The 24,269-nt window shown below is 36.3% G+C and overlaps 1 protein-coding gene across 1 annotated transcript in view; it reads right to left on the reverse strand.

Moving 5' to 3' along the window:
* The window catches only part of CAMK4 (calcium/calmodulin dependent protein kinase IV), a 251,074-nt gene extending 228,995 nt beyond the window's left edge, over positions 1-22,079 (reverse strand). Inside the window, exon 1 of the mRNA XM_044657613.1 lies at positions 21,919-22,079. Coding sequence (XP_044513548.1) covers positions 21,919-22,073 — 155 coding nt within the window. The 5' untranslated portion in view covers positions 22,074-22,079. The remainder of the gene's footprint in view (positions 1-21,918) is intronic.
* Positions 22,080-24,269: the final 2,190 nt, after the last annotated feature.

Consider the following 24,269-nt stretch of genomic DNA (forward strand, 5'->3'; position numbering starts at 1 on the left):
ACAGGCTCCATAGGAGATGAGATGCCTGAAGTCAAATGGAAGATAATGCTTCTTTGCACCAGAGCATCCCAATTAGGAGAGGGCAATCACTTCCACCTATTGAAGTACAAGGTAACTTCTCCCTCTAGCCAGGATAGAAGGAAATGGTTGCTTTGGGGAAGATGGAAGATGCCTGGCTATTCTTCTAGCAGCCTTTCTTTAGGGGACACACTGTGCATAGCAAGAGACAGAAGGCTCAAGGCACTAGAAGCTAGTGTGTGCAGCTTGAAATCTTTTTTGAGGAGGTTAGCCATTGGGTGGCAGCAGGAAATTGTAGACTCTGCACAGATGGAAGACTCCTCACTTGGATGTTTTTCTCTCTCCCTGACTTTGAGATTGAACCATTCCTCTTCTTGACCATCACTGGGCTGAGGGCTGGAAGGATGGGAAATAGTGAGACTATGTGATCACTACTGAATGTTGACTACTTTCACAAGATGCTATATGCTACATTAAGAGCAACCCTATCTTGATTTCAAAGATACAAATGGCAAGTAAGCACAAAATAAGAGTGAGAGTAGAATAGAATCTGCATTTAAACCTGTTGTTGGTGAGAAAGCCAGGAAACCATATATCTTCCTTTGCTTCACACTCTCTCCCCTTTTTTCCTAGCTTAAAGTACCCAGATAGTCAAGTGGAGAGAGTGGCAAAAAATTTTTGAGATGCTGAAGAAGGAGCAACAGCTTAAACAGCTTGTCCCTTTAGTCAACTACTCAGTGTGGAAGGTCTTCACTATGCCTTTTCTTCAGGTACTCAAACATTTCCAACATGGATAAAAAGTCTTATTATAGAATATGAATGATTGGGGAATAGAATATAAAAACATCTGGCTTATGTGTGACATGGGTAAATATCTGATCCAGGATTTGGACCACCTTGTGTCCAAGGGAAAATGCAATTTCCATCTTTGTGAGGAGCAAGATCCTACACCACCTATATTAGACTATAAAAGAGGAGAGGTAGCAGGATCCACACCCACTATAGAGGTGATCTTGGGGGCAGCTGGGTGGTTCAGTGGACTGAGAGCCAGGCCTAGAGACGGGAGGTCCTAGGTTCAAATCTGGCCTCAGACACTTACTAGCTATGTGACCCTGGGCAAGTCACTTAACTCCCATTGCCTAGCCCTTACCACTCTTCTGCCTTAGAACCAATACACAGCATTGATTCTAAGATGGAAGGTAAGGGTTCTAAAAAAAAAGAGTTGATCTTTCCAATGCAAAAGTATAATAAAGGTTCTAAATAAAGAACACTTTCTCTGCTCCCTCCCAAAAGGAGAGATAACTTAGCTTGCTCTCACTAAATTTTGGTCACACACACACACAAACACACACACACACACACACACACACACAGATTATGGATGGCTAGTGAACCTCTTTATCAAAGTAAGTAATAAACAGAAATCTTAGAAGTACAGGTATCCCTTCTACAACATGATTTTCTCTATCATTTCATTATGTCATAGATCAGCATAAGAAATGTAATGGGAAGTTTTGGGAAGTTTTGTAGAAGCCATAGATGGCAAGTGGTCAGCAAACCACAATGAAAAGGTTTTAAAATTATATAGCCTGTGACAAAATAATTAACCCAAATTTTACAATAAGGAACTGTAAACACCTCAGAGAAGAAAAAATAAAAAATTCAGACTTTTCTCTCTAGTAAGAAGGAAGGGTCAAAAAGTTTTATACAGATTTTCCAGATCCAAGGAGTACTGATATCCTAAGTCGATGTGGCAGCAGCACTTTTAATAGAGATGAAGCTAGATAAATGCATAAACAAAAATAAATGAGGAATCTTGTGATCATGGATATAGGACTATATTTTTCTTTAATTTTTATAGCCTCTCAAAACTCCCCAACATAAGAAGTATAAACAAGAGGCAAAGTAATTGTAGCTATTACCACAGGCTAAAACCCAAATAAATCAGGTTAGGTAACAACCTAATAAATTAATAGAAGAGAAGGCTAATTCTTAATCCCTAATGTGTTCATCAGTCAATAAACATCTATTAATGCTTACTACCTATGCTAATCATTGGGGATACAAAAAGAGACAAAACACAATCCCTGCTTTTGTGGACCTCACAAATATGTACAAATATATACAAACTATATATAGGAAAAGTAGGAAATAATTAAGTAGTGGGGAAGGCAGTTATGAGGGATTGAGAAAGGATTCCTTAAAAGATGGGATTTTAGAGAGCCAAGATGGCAGAGTAGAAAAGAAGCCATGCAGCTGAGGTGCCCTTCAACAGCTCCTCCACACACCTATAAAATGAATCAGACTAAATTCTGATAGAGAAATCCAGAAAAAGTCACATCGGTTCTGGGTCAGCATAGAGAGACAGACAGAAAGGTCTGCAGTGACTGGGGAAAGGGGTTGAGGAAACAGAATGCAATGAGTAGATCACTCCTGCATTCAGGAAGAAGCTGCCTAAAGCACAAAATGAAATCTTAGATATCCCAGGATATCCCCAAGACCCATACTGAGGCAATGCAATGAGGTCAGGTGCCAACTGACAGCTTTTTTGTCAACTACTCAATCCTGGGTTATAGATCCAGAGGTTCATCAGAAGGGGACCTAGAATAAGAAGGGTTACATTTCTCAGGTGGGGAGGTCCTGGGCAGTGTGGGGAGAAAAGACAAAAAAGTTCAGAAGCCAGTAGCAAAAGTGGCATGGTTCCAAGCTCAGAGCAGGGTCTCACTTCCAGCATCTAACTCTGTCTTCAGAGAACTAACCAAGACAAGAAACTCAGACCAAAGAGGAAGCCTGTTTCAAATTCTGCCACAGAACAGAGCTTTCTAGCTGGCTAATGGGGCAGAGTTTGACAAAACTCCACAAGTATACAAACCCAAACCCAGGTTAAGAGCTTGTAGATCTCAGACCAGGGGGCCAGCAATCAGACTTTTGAAGTCAGGACATGTAGAGCCAACATAAGAGTCAGAAGTCTCCCAGAAAATCACAAGCCAAAAAAACTAAAGACTATCATAAAATAAAACTGCCCAGAATTTTTTAACACATAAAATGAAATTGCCAATCAAAATAACTCATGGATTGCTTCAAGAAAAGTGGAGAGAGGTCTTATTCTGCAAACTCCATAATACATAGCAGTTAAATTTAACAATTCCTATGAAAAACAACAAAATTCCCAGAAGAAAGACAAAGGAAAGTAAATATGAATAGCACAAGATTATTATGCATTCACCAGAAACCAAAGAAAGGAAACATTCCAAAAAGTAAATAAGCTCAAGATACAATTCAAGGTGACATTATTAGAAACTTGAACCTAACTATCAATAAAAAGGGATCAAGGATGCAAAGATGGTCTGAAAATAAGAAAATAAATCAACATAATGAATCACATTAAAAATATGTATCCCAAGCCATATGACTATTTCATTAGATACAAAAAAAGTTTAGTAGGGTATAACACTCATTTATGTCAAAAACTCTACAAAGTAAGACATAAAAGGATCTTTAATAATATATGCAATGAGAATGTACTAAAGGTTTTCCAAATAAATTCAAGCATAAAGCAGAAATGTCAATTCTCCCCATTATTGTTTGACATGGAGAGAAAGAAATAAAAAGTGTAAAGAAGGTCAAAAAGGAGATAAAATAATTTCTACTTGCTAATGACATGATGGCTTGCTTAAAAAAATAGTAGGCAATTAGTAAAGATATTATTTGATACAAGAGCTCGAGTACATTTTGCAGGCTACAAAATAAAGTCACAAAAATCAATAGCATGTTTACAAAACAATGACAAAATCCAAGAAGCATAAGTAGAAAAGGAATTCCCATTCAAAATAACTACAAAATACATATTTAGAGATAAATATCAAAACACAAAATATTTATATAGATTCAATTACAAAGTGCTCATTAATGAAATGATGAACCTTTTAAAAAGCTGAAAAGAATGTGCCAAGCAATAAAAATTTCAATACAAAAGTTAACATACTTTTAGTGTCATTCCCCATGAAATTATGAAAAAGATAAATAATTTCATAAAATCATAACAAGGTTGATTGGAGAAAAAGAATCAATAATATGAAGGGAAATAATGTGATAAGTATTAATAAAAGGGAAATAGCATTTTCTGAACTCAAATTACATTATAAATCAGCAATGATCAAAATTACATGAGAAGGCAGCTGGGTGGATTGAGAGTGAGGACTAGAGACGAGAGGTTGTGGGTTCAAATTTTACCTCAGATACTTTCTAGCTGTGTGACCCCAGGCAAGTCACTTAGCCCCCATTGCCAAGTCCTTACCACTCTTCTGCCTTGGAATCAATACACTGTATTGATTCTAAGACAGAAGACAAGAGTTGTTTTTTTTTTTAACCTACATGGTATTAATTAGAAAAAATTGAAGTAGGTTAATGAAACATACTAGACAAAGATTAGCTAGAAACACTGGAACTCGACAATCTAGTGTATGATAAACTGGAAAACATAAATTACTTAAGAAAGGATGCTTTATTTGATAAAAAGCTAGTCAGAAAATCAGAAAGCAGCCTTGCAGAAATCAAACTTAGAACAATGCCAAATTCTATAATAAATTTAAAATGGATATACAGCTTTAATATTAAAAACCTTATCATTAAAAATTGGAAGAAAAGCAGATCATATGCATCTTACATCTATGGGTAAGGAGCGAAACGAGAATGCTCATTATCACCAATGTTATTTAATATTGTATTAGAAATGCTAGCAACATCAATAAAAGAAGAAAACAATTGAAGGAGTCAAAAGATGGTATGATGTGGGAAATCCTATATATTCAACTAAGAAATTAGCTGAAACAATTATTTTTAGCAAAGTGGCAGGTTATAAGGTAAACCCACATAAATCATCAGCATTTCTATATATCATTAACAAAGCCCTGTAGATGAGATAGAGGAAGATGCCTCATTTAAAATAACTACAAATAGAATAAAATACCTGGGAATATACATACCACAACAAACTGCCAAAACAAACTCAGGAACTACAAGAACACAATTATAAAACATTTTTATACAAAGTCAGATTAAAGTAGAGAAATATTAAATGTTCATTGGCGGGCAGAGCCAATATAATTAAAATGACGATCCTGCCTAAACTGATTGATTGATTTAATGCCATTTCATTCAAATTTACCAAAAGAAAAAAAAATCTTATTGAGTTAGAAAAAAATAATAAAATTCATTTGGAAGAACAAAAGATCAAAGATATCAAAGGATTTAATGGGAAAAAATTAAAGAAAGGAGGTTTAGCAGTACCATATTTTAAACTATTATAAATCAAGAATTATCAAAACTATCTGGTACTGGCTAAGAAATAGAAAGGCATATCAGTGGAACAGGACAGACATATAATAAACAATAGTAAAAAATTATAATAACCTTGTATTTGATTATTTAAAAAACAGATCCAGGTTTCAGGAGTAAGAAATCACTCTGGTAAAAATTTCTGGGGCAACTGAAAAGTAGTTTGGTAGAAACTAGGTATGAACTAATATCTTACACCATTCATTAAGATAAGATCAAAATGTATAAAAAATCTAGTTACAAATGAGATGTTGTATTCAAATTAGAACCAAATATTATCTATCAGATTTATGGATAGGAGAGGAATTTATGAGGTGTAAAATGGATAATTTTAAGTACATTAAATTGAAAAAGTTTTGTACAAATAAAAAAATGTAGCTAAGATTAAAAGGAAAGCAGAAAATTGGGAGGAAATTTTCATAGTCTCCCAGATAGAGGTCTCATATTGAGACCTCATATATAGAAAACTGTTAAATTTATGGGAATAAGATCCATTCCTCAATAAACAGGCAAAAGATATGAACAAAAGTTGTCAAACCCATATATAGGTATACGAAAATAAAACCCACATACAGGTATATGAAAATGCTCTAAATCACTACTGATTAGGGAAATGCAAGCAAAACAATTCTGAGGTATCACACTTATCAGATCAGCTAAAATGACAAAAGGGCAAAATGAAAAATGTTGGAGGGGATATGGAAAAGTAGGGACACTAACACATTGTTAGTGGTACTATGAACTGATAGAACTATTTTGGAGAACAATTTGGAATTATGCCCAAAGAGCTATAAAACTGTATATACTACTGCTAGGTCTATTTCCCAAAATCAGGAAAAGAGGAAAAGAACCCATATATTCCAAAATATTGATAGCAGCTCTCTTTGTTGGGGAAAGGAACTGGAAATTGAGGAGGTGATCATCAATTGGGTAACAGCTAAACAAAAATTGTGGTATGTGATTGTGATGGAATACTTCTGCACTGAGACTAATTTTTTTAAAAACTTGGAAAGAGGGGCAGCTGGGTAGCTGAGTGGATTGAGAGTCGGGCCTAGAGACAGGAGGTCCTAGGTTCAAATCCGGCCTCAGATACTTCCCATCTATGTGACCCTGGGCAAGTCACTTGACCCCCATTGCCTACCCTTACCACTCTTCCACCTAGAAGCCAATACACAGAAGTTAAGGGTTTAAAAATAAATAAATAAACAAACAAACAAATAAATAAGTCAATAGATAGATAGATGATAGATAGATAGATAGATAGATAGAAAGATAGATAGATAGATGAACAAATAAATAAACAAATGAATAAATGAATGAATGGATAGATAGATAGATAGATAGATAGATAGATAGATAGATAGATAGATAGATAGATAGATAGATAGATAGATAGATAAGTAGATAAATAAGTAAGCAAATAAATAAATGACTTGGAAAGAACTATATGAGATAATGAAGAGTGAAATGAGTTGAACCAAGAGAACATTATCTACAGCTACAAATTTAGTATTTGAAGAATAATTTGTGAATGTTCACCTCCAGATAATGAAACAAAAAACAGAAAAATAAAAGACATAATCTATATATCCATATCTGTTGCCAGATGATGCCTTCTATAGTATGGGGAGATGAGAGAGGGACTGAGATACCTGTAGATAAATTTTATTAATAAATAAAAGAATGTATCAGAAAAAAACAATGTCAATGGCTGTAGAAACATCAAAGAAGATTAAGGTCAAGGAGGGTTAAAAAAAGGTCATTGAATTTGACTATTAAGAAATCATTGATAACTTTGGAGAAAACAGTGTTAGTAGTATGATGAGATCTGAAGGTGAGGTTAATGAAGAAAGTGAGATAAAGGGGCAGTTAGGTGGCTCAGTGGATTGAGAACCAGGCCTAGAAATAGGAGGTCCTGGGTTCAAATGTGATCTCAGACACTTTGTAGATGTACAGCTCTGGGTAACTTAACAGTTTGAAATGGAAATCATTTTGAGGAGAAAGTTTTAATGAAATCAGAAACCAGACTCCACTTTGCCATATATAAAAAAAGTAAGAAAAATGTGCTTTTACAATTTTAACTAGTGGATCAAAAGCTAAACATGAAAATTATTTTATGTGATTTCTTTATGTACATAGAGAGAGAGAGGCATATAGACCTGATTTACATATATATTTATTGAATTATAAATTTCAGTAACTATGGTACTTCCTAGATACCATTCATTCATATCTTATTTTTATATTCCCAAGTGATTGATCTGACCCCAATTATCTCAATTTTAGAACCCCAGACAATATGGCAACATAGAGAACTAACATGAGATGATGTCTTACTCTTCCTAATAGAAATGATTGAAACTACTCCACGGAACTAAAGTTATCATACACAAGATCTTAAAATTAATAAAAATGTTTACTGTCTAAAAATTAACATTTTCACTGTAATATTCCTCCTATGTTCCTTGCAATCTATGAAAATATAAAGACCTCCCTCCACATATATAGTAAATCTTATAAGTTACCCCCAACAAAACTGCACAGTATATAATATATTATTTTCATTGCATAAGATAATATAGAATATATTCAGAAATTGAAAATATAACAACCCATCAGGACCATATACATTCTACCCAAACTTATTTAGAAATATGTTTTCCTTGATTAACTATTTAATATTGATTGTTAGGTCTGCATTAAAAAAATTTTTTAATAAAATGTAACAAAAAATACCTGATATTTTTAGCATAGAGGTTATGAGAAACTAAAATTCTGCTGTAGAATACAATATTGAAAATGACACCTTAAGCAGAAATTTTAATCGTATAAAAATCAATGACATAATTAACTTTAATACAATTGGAATGGAAATAAATATGTTCTATATGAAACATTTTGCTATATTATTGATCAATTAATGAAAGCACTGAAAAATTACCTTATATATAAATTTGTGGGGACCTCTGAACAAGATAATATGGCTTAGAATAATAACCAAGATTTGCACTTCCAGAATCCCAAATGTACTCAAAGCACCAATGTGTCTCAAAGTCCTCTGTTTTATATATATATATATTTCCCACTAAAAGATGGATTCTATAATGAAGATGAATTGGACTATGACAAGAACTGAGATAGTAGGGAAAATTTTCTAAAATCCCATACCCAACAAATTTCATATCGTAGAATCTTAGAAGAGAACATAAAAGTCATTAGATAAGCCAAATAATGTAGAAGACTTAGTACTATTTTTGGAGTTAGAATACCTACTTCTGCATACCTTTTTTACCTTTAACAATTCACTTAACCCTTCCAGGAAAGAGTCTATCAACTGTAACTCATCCCCTGCTAAAAATCTACTCTTGCTTTTCTAAATTCTCTTTGCCATTAGAAAAAGTAAGCATTTTTTTTCTATCATAACTTTGCTCTTTTCAAAGAATTAACTATAAGAAGTTAATGGATATGATCTTGCCCTCTGAAACCTTAAGGACATTAGCATATGTGAAAGAAATTCAACTACTACTGTACTAAACAAGTCCATGAATTTAATACAAAGGTATTATATTATTATATATTATATTATTATATATTATATTATTAGGCAGCTAAGTGACTCAGTGAATATAAAGCCAGGCCTGGAGATGGGAGATCCTAGCTTCGAATCTGACCTCAGACACTTCTGGTGACCCTGGGCAAGTCACTTAACTCCAATTGCTTATTACTCCTCTGCCTTGGAACCAATACTTAGTATCAATTCTAAGACAGAAGGTAAGGATTTTTAAAAAATTTATACTAAGAAGATAAGGGTTATTTTTTTAAAGTGCATCCAGCAACCTGAGGAGACCATATGACCACAAAAGAAATGCCAATTTGTTGTTTTTTTTTTTTCATCACCGAACCTTCAAGTTGATGCTGAAAAAATTTCATGCCAGATGACAAGGAAGTAAAAAGTGGTGAGTTGGCAGGCAATGACATTTTTCAAGCCAACAGGTACTGAAATACTGTGATGTACAAAGGTGTGACTATGGGGATGGTATGACAGAAGAAATTGAACACAGATGATGAATCATGCCGAGCATAGAAAATATCAAGATGCCAGTGGGACAAGACACCATCTTGTGAAAAAGAGAACCATCTAGATCTGATTCTGTACTGATACAAAGTAGGCCACATATACAAAAGACTTTGAATACCAAAGGTCCAAACAGAGTTCCCTTATGGGCCATAGTTGGCACCACTCCTCTCCTCTTGGCCTGAAGCCTAGGAGCCACTACTCTGGACAGAGACCAAAAAGGACAGAATTGTGTTTGGAGGCTATTATTAAAAGCAAGCAGATTGGCTGCCAACTTCTACTCAAACCCTCTCTTTTGGTCACATTAGCACAGATTCATTGCATTTACCTTAGAAGACCTAGAGAACAGGGCCTTGGATTATGGGATACAGGACAAGAACATATCAGTCTTTGGAAAGGAAAGAGAGGAACTAGGAAAGGTTAAGAGCATCAGAGGCTGGGGGGGAGATCTGATCCAAGTGAGGAACCATAGTGTGAGACTCCGAGAGTGTAGGGAAAAGAATCATTGGGTTTAGAACAGGATTTTAGAAATTATCTAATCAGAGTTCCTCCTTTTACAGATAAGGAATTCAAGATCCAGTGAAGTGGTATGGTTTGCCTAAAAGATTACCCCTCATTTGACTCAAAATCCACTTCCTTTTCTACTAAAATCAAATAAGATGTTTGCAATGTGTGGCACATATTTAGGCACTTAATGCTTATTGACATACACTACACCAGGTTGCCTTAGTTTATTTATTTTTATTTTTTTAAGTTTTTTTTATTTTGAATATTTTCCCATAGTTACATATTTCATGTTCTTTCCCTCTCCCCCAAATTCCCCTAACCCCGCCTTAGCCAACGCAGAATTCCACTGGGATTTATATGTATCATTGATCAAGACCTAATTCCATATTATTGATAGTTGGACTAGAGTTATCATTTAGGGTCTACATCCCCAATAATATCCCCATCAGCCCATGTGTTCAAGCAGTTGTTTTTCCTCTGTGTTTCTCCTCCCATGGTTCTTCCTCTGAATGTGGCTAGTTTTCTTTCTCATAAGTCCCTCAGCCTTGCTCTGGATCCTTGCATTGCTGCTAGTAGAGAAGTGCCTTAGAGTTTAAAGAAATGGTTAGCTATGAGATTAAGGCCAATATAGATGTTTCAGGTGAACCTTTAATGCCAGATAGTGACTGAAAACTATTGGTAGATGGTAATAGACCTATGTATGGATTGTCCCTTTTTAGTTGAATGGATAAGAATGGAGGTAGATTGAGTCAACCAATCAAATCACTGCCACCTCATTTAAAGTAACTGACAACTTTGCCAGGTAAGAACAGATCCACTAAGTCAAATCAGAAATGCAAACTAGGTACATATAAGGACTATATGTCTCTACTGAATCAAAGACTTTGGATTGTGTGAAAAGTCTTTGATTAATTTAGAAGTCCCTGGATGAAATGGAATAAAGTTACACAGGAAGTATGTTCAGATTTAGTTGAGGATACTTGTTCATATTCTGTGAATTTTATATAATAGCAAGCCAATTCAGAATCCAAGTATTTGACTATTTGGCCCTTTAGTGGTAGATTTCCAGCCAATTTCCTGAAAAGGAATATCTTGGTAGACAAGGAGAGCACTTCAGCCTCCTCTTTTCACTTTTCTTCCCTGTCAACCGATGGCTTGGAGAAACTTGGAACTTCTAAGATCCATAGAATTTGGACAGTTTTCATCAGAGCCCTAGCATTATCCTCAGAATAGCAGTGGTTTGCAGTAGCATCAGCTTTGGGATCACAGAATAAATTAGACACACCAAAAAAAGGCAGCTTCAGGACTCTAATTTCACTTCACAGAGTCTCAGCTTCCTCTTCTATAAAATGGAGGTAATAGAGCTCACATTATTGATGTCAATGGGTTGTTGAGAGGAAGGTGCTTTGAAAACTTCAAAATGTCATGTAAATGTTTTGACAGAGACACTTCTTATAAGAAACTAACAACCTAAACTATTTATTTGCTTATAATAAACATGTAGATTTCTTAGGAAATTAAGATTCTGTCTAGGTATTATCTTTGGTCCTCATTGCCCTAGACTAGGGCCTCAAGGGCCATTGATATCACATTCAAGACTATTGATTATAACCATTTTATATGCCTCGGGCTGTCAAACTTGGACATGGCCTTTGAACAGAATGGGGGAACAAGAGCTGAGATAGGGAGACAGGGAAAAGGCTATGCCCAAAAATTATGCAACTAATTCTCCCAGAGAAGGGAAACTTGTATATCTGTGAGACCCCTACAGAGAACCATTTGGACTCAAAGATGCCAGTGGATAAAGGAAATTACAGGAAGTGGAAAATGCCAAATTTCTGACCAAGATTTCCTACAGAGAAGAGGTGAAGTTCTGGCCAACACTGAGTTTCTGAACCATTTGGTTTAGAAGGAATTTTTGCAGCAAGCAAAAACCCAGAGGCAAGGAACTATAAAGTCAAAAACCACAATGTAGAGGATAAATGTGGACCACAATCTCCACTAATACAGTAAGTAACATAGACCACACAGGCTCAGTGGAAAGGGATTTGCTCTCTATGGCATGCTCAATTCTTGATCCAACCATACTGAAGAGCAATTTGGAATTACACCCAGAGAGCTATAAAACTGTACATACCCTTAGACCCAGCAATATCATGGTTGGATCTGTTTCCCAAGGAGATCAGGGAAAGAGGAAAAGAACTCATATGGTGAAAAATATTTATAGCAGCTCTTTGAGATGGCAAAGAATTGGAAACTGAGGGGATGCCCATCAATTGGAGAATGACTGAACAAATTCTGATATATGATTGTGATGGCACTACTGAGCCATAAAAAACAATGAACAAAAAAATTGATTTTTAAAAACCTGGAAAGAACTATATGAGATAATGAAGAGTGAAATGAGTAGAACCAGGAGAATATTATACACAGTTACAGAACTAATATTAAAAGAACAAACGGAGAAATTACCTCCAGAAAGTGAACAAAAATATAAACTCTGAAAGATTTCATTTATATGAACATATTGGCCTCCATGACGCTATGCTATGTAATGTGGGGAAGATAGGAGGGGTTGGGACACAGTAGACAAGATCTATAATGAAGATATGAAGAAAAGTAAGTTAAACATATATGGGAGATCTCTGATATCATTTATGTAATATTTTCTTTTTCTTTGTATATGCAAATGCTTGTTTTGTTTAGATTTGTAAACATTTGGAATGAGAAAATTTTTTAATGTTTAACAAATAAATGTTTGACTGAATGAATGAAAAAGAGAGAGAAGGAGAGAGAGAGGGGGAGAGAGAGAGAGAGAGAGAGAGAGAGAGAGAGAGAGAGAGAGAGAGAGACTCACTCACTTCTAAACTCCAGGGTAGTGTTATAAGTCTGGAGAACAGGATCAGTCCTTGGGGGAGGCAGAGCTTGCCACAGGGTTGGTTGGCTACAGTTCTTCTGCCTTTCAAACATCAACCTTTGAGTAGTACTTTAAATAAGGAGGACAAGAGGCTCTTTTAAAGGCCAAGAAGAGCAGAGCCCTGTGTCCTAATGTGACTTTAATGTGGCAATAGTGGGCTAGGCTTCACTCGATTAAAGACATTTTTCACTGGCAGAGCAAAAATCAAAAATATAGTAGCAATAAGGACCCAGGACAATGTCTAGGAAACAAAATTCTCTATTATCATTACCTTAATATGCTTCGTGAGATTGGACTCCTAATAGAAAATAAGATATTCTTTGCTATTCATATATAATATTTGCTGATGAACAGCAAAATGACTTGAAAGTCAGGAGGCCTCACTACCAACCAATTGATTACTATTAATGACCCTGACTAGGTAATTTGTTGATAACTGTTCCTGACAGTTCCTGACATATTCTCTGACAGTAACATAAACTCATCTAACTATAAATATAAATATGCTTGTGAATGACATACATAAGACAGACAGGAAGAAGGCTTTTAGAAATTTGATTCATTAGATTCCATATGTAAACAATGAATTACAAACATTTAGATCTAATCTACAAATTGAAACTTTAATTTTTTTTTTTTGAGATACAATCCCTTCAGTTATTTCTACACAAGCATAGAAATAAGAAAATTAGATCAATTATCCAAAATTCCTATGAATTCCAGGTAAATGTGGTTTGGGTCTAAATTTTCAAAATAATTGCCGAAATTCACTTTTGCAACTTTGCTTATGTGAATCTAATGCTGAAAGAAATAAAATGCTATGCTATATTTTTAGTTAGATATACCAGAAGAAAGTAAAAAAGAATCCTTCCAAAAAATAGTTATGGATTTAGTTCATCTGTCTACCACCCACAACTTTCTTCCTACTCTGGGTGCTGCAGATACATAGTCTGCACATCCAGCTTTATGGGTAGTGTTTATAAGAATAAAGTGCTATGAAGCTACCTTGTGGTTAGTGTGGAAGGTATTTTTTTCAAAGGAAGTTCCTTAGAAGAGTATGTATTAACGATATCAGGCAGCAGCACCTGGTTCTGTTTTCAACTGAAGTTATTTTTAACATAATAATACTTATACATTGGAAAAGAATGTGTTTCAGCAAAATGATGCTATAATAGACTTGACTTTCAAAAAACCCTTTGGCCAAAGTGTTTTTCCAAATTACATTAACTTTGTAGTTAACATTATATAATGGCACTTCATACATTCAAGTTTAACATATATCTTGCTCCATCTCAAAGGCACAGTATATAAATACATTTATTCTTTTCAACATCTTCAAGATAGAATGGTAGTAGTTATCATAATGTAGAGAAAGAGAAACAAAGGATTACGGTTAGAAAGGGTTAGAAACAAAGATCAAGGCTACTCTAACTTTGTCATCTTAAGAAAGTTTCTGCCCACCAGGACAAAAGAAAATAATCTTTTTTTCCACATAACCGTATAACAGAATCCCCATTGGCTCCCTCTTTGTAGTGGAAAAATAAATTCTCCCTCCTGATTCCCCAAGTAATAATCCCTAACTTCAATCCATCTTCTGTAAACTTGCAACAAGAAGAGAATCAAGGTCAATATATAAACACAGAGGCAAGTGTGTGTTGTTTTAGTTCCTGACTTGGGACATCTAAGCAAAAAAACTACCAAAGGGAAACTTATCTTTGCGGTATCAGGCAGAAGAAGAATGCCAAGAGTAGATAAGACAGGTGTGTATTATAACAAACTCATAACAAGAGTAGTTTTTATTTCGAGAGAAGCTCTTCGGGCTGTTGGGGTGAAAATGGGTAAATGTAGTCATATTTAAATTACCTCCAAAAAGCATTCCAAATGAAAGATCTGTAATTCCAAGCCACAGACTGAAGTTTCCAGGGGAGGAAGGTTATTTCATGAATTGAAAAAGTGTAAAAATACATATGAAGAAATAGGTCACTGGAAAATGACTATCTGTCCTCTGGAGTAATTTGCCTTACATTAGGTCAATATATATTCTTAAATAGAATGGAATGTATTAAAAGGTAGTGATTTTTGTAAGCTATTTACAAAACTCCATGACCTATATCATATGTTCAAATTATATTTTAATGACTTCTATTTGTATGATTGCTCCTTCTCATTTTCCTTCAAGGATTTTTACCTAGGTCATGCCCATTAGTTATGGGTATCCTCCAAAGCTCTGTATTGAATCCTCTCTTTTATACTATCTAGATCAATCTCATTAGCTCTCATGCTTTCCAGATAAGAAAATTCAGCTTTCTCCTGTGATCCAGTCTTGTACCACCAAATGTCTTTTGATCATCTGAAACTGGATGTCCTGTTGCCATATCAAACTCAACATGTCCAAAACATAAAATAGTCAGAATTTATAGCTCTTGGGCTTACAAAGTATTTTACAAATATCATCTTATTTTATTCTCACAACTCTAAGAGTTAGATGCTATTGTTTTCCAAATAAATCAATTAGGCAAACAGAAATTAAATGTCTTATCTAGAGTCACTCAGCTAGTAAATATCTAAATCCAGATTTGAACTGTGATCTTCCTAGCTTCAGGTCTAGTGCATCTATCTATTACACCACCTAGCAGTCTCGTATCTCATTATCTCCACACATACCCCACCCTAAGCCTTCCCCTCTTCCCAGTTTTCGTATGGTCCAGAGCACCAACATCCTTAGTCACTCAGGATCACAACCTTAATATTATCAACTTCACTCATACTCTCTCTATATATATATATCCAATGTGTGGCCAATCTTATCTATTATACCTTCTAAATATCTTTAGAATATATCCTCTTCACCCCATACCTCACACTTCACTCCTCATTCCATCATTCTGGTGCAGGTTGTTATCACCTCATGCATAGACTATTGTAGTGGTCTGCTGGTTGGTGTTCCTACTACAAGTCTCTCTTCACTCCAATCCATCCTTAATCCAGTTGTCACAGGGATTTCTCTAAAATGAAGATCTGACAATATTACTTTACTTCCTAACTCAATAAACTCCTTTTGGTCTCTATTATCTCTAAAATCAAATAGATATAATGGTGGTCTGACCTATGTGCAGACTTCATCCACCTGCCTCAAATAATGTTTTCAGAGGGAGGAAGCTAGAGCAAAGACGGCATCTCTCTCCAGGTAGAGATACTAGGGAGCTGCTTCTGGGAGAATCATGACATGTTCTTAAGGGCCCTCAAGAGACAGACTATGGGAGAATATGTAGGCATTCTATAACTGGCTAGCTGACCACATGGTAAAGAGGATGTTCTTTGACTGGCTACAGAGGCTTTCAAAAAGGTCTCATTCACTTCTGTGAAAACTTTTTTTTTTTTTTTTAATCCTGGGACTCCACTCTAGGAGCATAGGGCCACAACCAGTAGGCAATGGGTCACACAGTTGCTCAGGGGCACCCAGCTGGGAGTGTCTGAGCCCAGACTTGAACCTAGGACCTTTCGTCTCTAGGCCTGGCTCTCAATCCACTGAGCTAACCCAGCTGCCCCTACTTTAGGTTGCAGTTTCTTTAGCAGATGTAGTTTTTACAGGGTGGGGTTGCTAGCCCCACGCCCAACCCTCCTCCTTTTTCATCCGGGCTAGGGACCGTCCTTGGCCCAGGAGTGGTAAGGGTGGGCAATAGGGGTCAAGTGACTTGCCCAAGGTCACACAGCTGGAAGTGTCCGAGGCCGGACTTGAACCTAGGACCTCCAGTCTCTAGGCCTGGCTCTCAATCCACTGAGCCACCCAGCTGCCCCTTCTGTGAAAACTTAGTGACTTTTATTTATGGCATCTGGTGAAGGCAATGGAGTCTCCAATCCTGGGAACTTCAGAAGGTCATGAGATCAAGCTATAGGACTCCAAGAGGCAGATTCTAAATGGAGTTTTCTTAGCTAGCACATTATCAGTGTTCAAAGGAGTAAGGAGAGAACTCTCAGAGGACATTTGGGTGCCTCATCAAGCAGAAGTTGAAATAAGAACTCATCCAATAGAGATGCCACCTTTGGACATAAACTTGATGAGACCAATGTTATCAAGGATCCAAGCTAAAGTGAATCAACACCTGTCAGAATAGAGTAGTGCCTGGAGGTATTGGGGAAAATGTTGATACATTTGTTGTGGTTATATATCTTTGAAGTAACTCTTCTTTGGTAAAAGGCCAATCAACATTAAGTGTTAATTGAACTGAGGTGTTCATCACTAGTGGCTCCCTCAACAAATGGAGTAACTCGGCTGATGGGAGCTTAAACTGATGGCAGTAGGGGGAAAAAAAGCCACACACAAATATCTCAAGGTACCCTGGAACCTTGAGAAAAATGGAGACTGCCCAATCCTGGGAAAGAATGCCAGAGAACGCTTGCTACCTATAAAATACTATTTGTCTTTAAAAGACAAAGTTCTTCACAACCTTGTCTCTTTCTATCTTTCCAGTTTTCATACACTTTAGTCTTCTCCATGTACTTTACAATGCTGCAATACCTGTCTTTCTTTTTAGTAATATCTCATTTTTCCCATTTACAACTCTTTGTAATTAAATTAAAATTTTGTAAATTAAATTAAAAACAGTTTTAAACATTAAGTTTCTAACATTCTGAGTTCCAAATTACTCTTCCACCTCTTTGAGACAGTAAGCAATTTGATATGGGCTATATATGTGCAATCATGTAAAACACATTTCCATATTAGTCATGTTGTGGAAAAAGAAAAATTTAAAAATAAAATGAAAAATAGTATGCTCCTATATGAATTCATATTCCATCAATTATTTCTTTAGAGGTGGATAGCATTTTTCATCTTGAGTCCTTTGACATTGTCTAGGATCACTATATTGCTGAGAATTGCTAAGTCATTCACAGTTGATCATTGTACAATTTTACAGTTACATGATAAAGTGAAGTGAGTAGAACCAGGAGAACACTATACACAGAAACAACAATATTGGGCAAAAACCTGAAAAGATTTATATGTGATACAAAGTGAAGCGAGCAGAAACAGGAAAATATTCTATAGTAAGTTTTTCCAGGTTTTTCTGAAATTGTCCTGCTTGTCATACAATAAATGCCTTCTTGGTGTTTTCCCAGACACAATACTACAGCTGCAAGCCTTTTCACTGATTGTCTGCCATGCCTAAAATGCTCTCCCTCTTCACCTCTCTTTCTTGTGTTGCCTTACTTCATCTCCCCACCTTCTCCAGGTGGTCTTTTCTTGTCCCCTTTTCCCCACCCCTTGCTCCCTATGTTTTTCCTCAGAAATTACCTTCACTATATATATCTGATGTATATATGATTACTTACATTGTTCACATTACGTACATTGTTTCCTCCATTAAAATGTGAATTCTTCAAGGGCAGGAATTGTGTTTTTGCTTTTCTTTGTATTCACAGTAGAGAACACAATGCCTGGCACATACTAAGTCTTACTGACAAGATGGACTAACACTTCTTTAAAAGACAAAACAAGCTTCATTGTTACTTTATGTTTATATGGCTTCATTCAAACAACAGAACTGAGGTAAGGGCTTTAAAAAAAAAAAAAAGGTATATTGCTTAGGAGATGACAAATGACACTGGTAGAAGAAATTCCTGCTAAGAAACTTCCCACAACAGTCAAATCACAGGTCAAGTCCCTATCCCATTCTGTCCAAATAACTTATTCTTTTGCTGCCATCCTAGGTCATAAAGTAGATAGCAAAGAATCAAAGAGTTCTAGATTGCTGTTGTGAATGCAACCTCCAAAAATCAGCTTGTTTTTTTTCCTTGTACCTTTTGTAAGGAATATTTTAAGAAAAGTTTTGGGGAGTAGGGGTTTTGGAGAGGCAATCAAACTACTTTACAATAAAGACTACACGGTAGAGGTTAACTATAAGTGATCTCTAATTATATTTAAGTTGAAGTCATATAATTATGATCAAAAAATTGGAATAAGGGCTTGAAACTGGTTGATTCCACTTCAATTTTCTAATTTTTCAAGATACTGCTCTTAAAAAAAAAAAAACTATTAATGGCTTTAAAAACATATGGGGTGGGGCAGCTAGGTGGCTCAATGGATAAAGAGCCAGGCTTTGAGACAGAGAACCTGGATTCTAATTTGACCTTAGACACTTCCTAGCTGTGATACCCTGGGCAAGAGACTTAACCTCAACTACTTAGCCTTTACTTCTCCTAGTAATCAATTACTTAGTATCAATTCTAAGACAGAAGGTAAAGGTTAAAAAAAATGTGGGCAGAAGACATTTTTGAAATGCTCCAAAATTAAGATTTTATATTTATTAATTAGAAAAAACTTTGATCACAAAATTAGTATTTAAATGATGACACATAAAATATAACATATTTTAACATATAACATATTACAATCTATAGATAAGTTTTAACTTTTACTGATGAACCTAAAGAGTTTATAATTTTGAATCTTTAGGTCTTAATATAGTTCAATCTTGGGTGAAGTATTTATGGTATTATTAGTATCTGTTAAGAGAACAATGTATAATATACTTAACAAGCAACTTGAACAGAATAGGATAGGGATTAAATCTGTGCTTTGATTTATAGAAAGTTCCTTGGAAGGAATTTCCTCTACCTGTGCCACTGGTATCTCCTTAATAAGTTATACTCTTTTTTAAAACTCTTACTTTCTGTCTAGAAAGTATAAATTCTAAGACAAGACAGTCAAGGGCTAGACAAATGGGGTTAAGTTACATGCCCAGGGTCACACAGTTGGAAAGTGTCTGAGGTCACATTTGAAGCCAGGTCTTCCCAACTCCAGGTTTGGTTCTCTATCCAGGACTTACACTCTTAAAGGGTTTCCTAGACCACTGAGAGGTTAAGTGGTTAAGTTAAGCACAGGTTGAAACAGTCAACATATATTAGAAGCCAAACTTGAACACAATCTTTCTGGCTCTGAGGTCAGCTTTCTAAGACACTACTCCATGCTCTCTTAAGCTACAATTAAATTAATGTGCCAAAAAGGTACCCTATTAATCAATACAGGTTTTTTGACACATAAATTTCATATAACCCTCAAAATTCTCATTTTTTCTATTAAACTTAAATTCACTTACATATGTTCACACATAGCAACTCAAAAGTAGATTAATGACAGATTTAAGATAAACAATAATCAGAAAGGTAAGTTTATTGCCATGAATGGCTTATGACCTGATTACAGGAACTTCCTTGCTGATATGCTAATTCCTAAGATGCCAAAGGAAAAAAAATTAAAGTAGACTGTTAAATTAAAAGTTGAATCTACATAACAACACAGCCCATCATCCTATATCCTATATCAATCCTATATTCTGTTATTCTATTTGCCTTATAGGAAAATACATTTTATATACACTTTTCAGCATTTTTGGTTGTGGGGAAAGAGTCCTAGAGTTTTATCAGTAGAGAAAAATTTCCTCCTACCTATTATTTCTTTAGTGGAGAAGCTCCCAATGTGGAAGCTCTGCAACAGTTTTAAAGTGTTACCTAAAGAACTGAGAAATTAAGTGACTTGCTCTGGGTCATATAATTCTCATGTGCCAGAGACACAATTAGAAACTTCCATTACCCCAAATCAAATTTCTCTTTCTACTTCACTTTTCTACCTTTCATATTAGTGATAAAAATTTCAAAATTCAATCAATGACCTGGAAGTTTCATTTGTATAATACTGAACATTTGGAAACATTTGTTAATAATTATCACTTTGAATTCAAATGATTTGCTTCTTAGTCATATAATTCAGCTCAACTCAATTGTGTTTGAGAGGAAAAGAGAGAGAGGAGGAAAAATTAAAAAGAAACAATGAGAGAAAAGGTCCTCTGAACTCTTTCACACAGTATCCAAATTACAAAATCTAATTTAGAACTTTTAACAATGGAAAAAAGATATCTCTAAGCTAAACACCGCCCTCCATGTAATTTTCTGGTATCATTGAACGTGAAAACCAAAAGGAACCAACAAATGACATTTTATCTTTAGCCCCACAATAAAGGATCTGAATCTTAAATAAGTAATTAAAAAGAATTTCCTCCATGTGTAAATAGAAAAACAAAAAGCATGAAGAATGTAAAAATAGAGTCCCATAGCAGTCTTAGGCCACTGTACACTTCAAATTGGTAGGGATAATTCTGCAGTCCAGGGGACATTGCATTTTAGAACACAATTTAAACAAATAATTACAGTACATGAAAGGATCCTTCTAGGATCTTTCTCACTCCATCTAAATCCTTTGAGCTTTTTTTTTTCTTTAAAAGCATTACTAGTTTATTATTCTGCCACAAGCTCTTTTAAGTGAGTCATTTTATCATCTACTCTTGAACAGCCACTGCAAGAAAACTGGTATTTAAGTTTAGTTTCCAATGTCACTTAATTTAGAGAGCAAGATGGGGCAGGGGGAGGGGAATCAAGTTTTATCATTTTCGTCATATTTCCATTCCTCCCATCCCTAAGACAAAAGGATGCTCAAGTAGTCTGTAGTCCTAGATGATATGAAGTAGGGAGGATGATGGAAGGGGGTTCAAAAGTGGAGGAAAAGCTGCCTGGAAAGAGGCTGCGTCTGAAGGTTGCTAGGAAGAATAAGGACGGCGTAGGGATGCTCCATACTATCATAACAACCCTAAATTTCCTCTGCACGGAGACAACCTTGACTCTGTGCATTGGAAATTTAGTTAATTCTATTGTGGCAGCAAATTGGAATGCTGCTGCTGATGATGATGATGATGATGAAGATGGAGATGATGAAGATGGAGATGAGGACGGTGAAGAATGGAAGGAAAGGGAAAGTCTATGTCCCGAAAAATCAGATGGGAAGGCTTCCTTCAGTTTGTGACAGCCTAAATCACTCTCACACTCCCTCCCTTCCATTTGTTTACCTGAAAACAGCCTGGAGGAGTGGATTGTCTGGTTTTGCTAAGCTACTGCAATCAGAAATGCCAACAGAGACTAAAAGGAGGGACAGAATACCCGATTTTCTGCAGCCCGCCCGCTCTCCCGCCTCTACTACCTCTTCTCCCCTCCTCCTCTTCCTCCTTCTTACCGTCCCAGCTCTGTCTCCACCTCGAAGAAATCGGCCAAAGAGTCTTTATTGGAACCGTCGATCCAGTAATCGGGAGAAGTAGAGGTGCCCCCAGTCGCGGTGGGCGCGGTGGAAGAAGAGGAGGAAGAGGAGGTGGGCGCGGTGACTTTCAGCATCTTCCTAGCTGGTCTCAGCTTCCTGGCGCTCACCAGGTCTCCTTGTTTCCTCTCACTAGTTCTCCTCGCCGACTGCAAGAGCAAGAACGAGAAGCGAGTCTATGTCCTTCCACACACCCACACCCACCACAGCCACCTCTTCTTCCTCCTGTTCTCCCACACACTCCTCTTACTCTAGCAGCAGCTCCTCTCTGGTGTTCAAGGGTGCAGGGGGAGCGAGGGGAGGAGGAGAGGAAGAGGAGAGGGAGGGGGAGGAGGGGGAAGAAGAGGAGAGAAATTCGGTTATCTAGACTTAAAGCGGTGGCGGTATTGGAGGAAGAGAAGGGAGTGAAACAAAAAGCGCAGAGAGATGGAAGAGAACAGAGACCAGGAAGAGAGAGGAAAAGAATGGAAAGTTTTCTTCACTTCCTTCCTTCCTCCCTCCCTCCCTCCCTTCCTTCCTTCCTTCCTTCCTCCCTTCCTTCCTTCCTTCCTTCCTTCCTTCCTTCCTTCCTCCCTTCCTTCCTTCCTTCCTTCCTTCCTTCCTTCCTTCCTTCCTTCCTTCCTTCCTCCATCTCTCCCTTTTCTCCTCCTTCCCTCCCTCAGTTCCTCCATTGAAGGAAGTAGTGGCAGCGATTTGCATGAACCCCAGGACCAAACACTTGGAAAGAGGAGCAACCACTCTCCTGCAGGTACTGAAAAGAAATAAGGCACTGAAGGGCTGGCACTACAGTTTCAGAAGATGCCAGAATGGCGTTGGAGATACAACTGGATGGTGGAACCCTCTGGTGCTGATGCTGTGACCCAGGGCTAGCTCCTCTCTTCTCCAGTAATTCTCTTTTCTCCCTGGGTTCCTGTAGTGGGGTTCCTACCACTCATCACCTATCAAACATCTTTCTGTTTCTCCTGTTCCAGCTGACTAGGCATTTGCCTGGAAGGTAGTGGAAGGTTTGTGGCCACTCCCCACTCAAAGGGGAGTTGGTTCCTGTTCACCCTTACCCAAGTTGAAGGAGTACTTTTTAGACCAAGGTGAAGTGACTCATCTATGTTTAGATACTCCAATAAGTACTGTTGATGCTTGCTTCCCCTTCTGGATATTTCTAGGGCCTCTCCCTACCCTGTGCTTTCCATCACCATTGCCTTGCAGAAATGGCTAAGAATCACAGGAATGAGAAGCCATCTAATGTAACTCCCAGACTTCAAACAGATCTACTCATATTCTGTCCCAAATAAAGAAAAATCCAACATTTTAAAGTCCTAAAGAGAAAAATATTCCACTAAGACCTATTCTGAAGTATATTCCAAATCTAAAGTATATCCAAATTTCAAAATCAGGAAATTCTTCCATATATTTATTGAGCCTAAATCTCTCATATTTCTATTAAAAGCATTCCTTCTTTTGAGGTATACAGTACTGAGAATAGCTAGTTAATACATGGGGACAATTATTAAATTACTCCCTTCCCAGCCTTCTCTTCTCCTGGATAAATAATATCAATTATTCCCACCTTACCCCACTACCCCAGGTTTTATTCTCTTTCTATAACTTTCCTTTGAACTCTTTCTAATCTATTCTCTAATATTGTCAAAATCTACTCCCTTTTGAAAATATCAGTGGCACAAATCTAGTTTATTCCCCCAAGTCTTTGGCTTATGCTTTGTGTGAAAGATTTCCTCATCCACTGGTAAGAATAGTTTTATTTTTATTTTTTGGTCTTTTGATAAATTTAATATAATTATAGAGTGGCAATGGAGTGAGGGATAACTATCTGGAATATCATTCTTATATTTATTTTTAAATATTGGCTTATTCATTGGCTATTTGATGTGAATTAATGCACAATGAATAGTGGCTTCGCAAATTCAGTAATGCTATGTTTTGCATCCATTTGTGTTTCAGATTATTTTCTGAATACAGAAACTAAAGATTATGAAATGCTGTGTTATATAGCCAGTAGTTCAAATCCCTGCCTTATAGATTAAGAACTGAAAATCACATTAATTGGTACAGAGAAATTATCTATGAATTTAGATAAATCAAATTCTTATCTTTATAGAAAGCAATCAATCATTTTCCATTATTAAATACCTTCTATGTTCTAAATACTATGCTAAGCATCAGGGATACAAAAAGATGTTAAAAACAGTCTCTGTCCTCAAGGAACTTAATGTAATGGGGAGATAACATACAAACAAATATATAGGTAAGTATAGACA

Source organism: Gracilinanus agilis, chromosome 1, assembly GCF_016433145.1.
Source record: "Gracilinanus agilis isolate LMUSP501 chromosome 1, AgileGrace, whole genome shotgun sequence".
NCBI lineage: Eukaryota > Metazoa > Chordata > Mammalia > Didelphimorphia > Didelphidae > Gracilinanus > Gracilinanus agilis.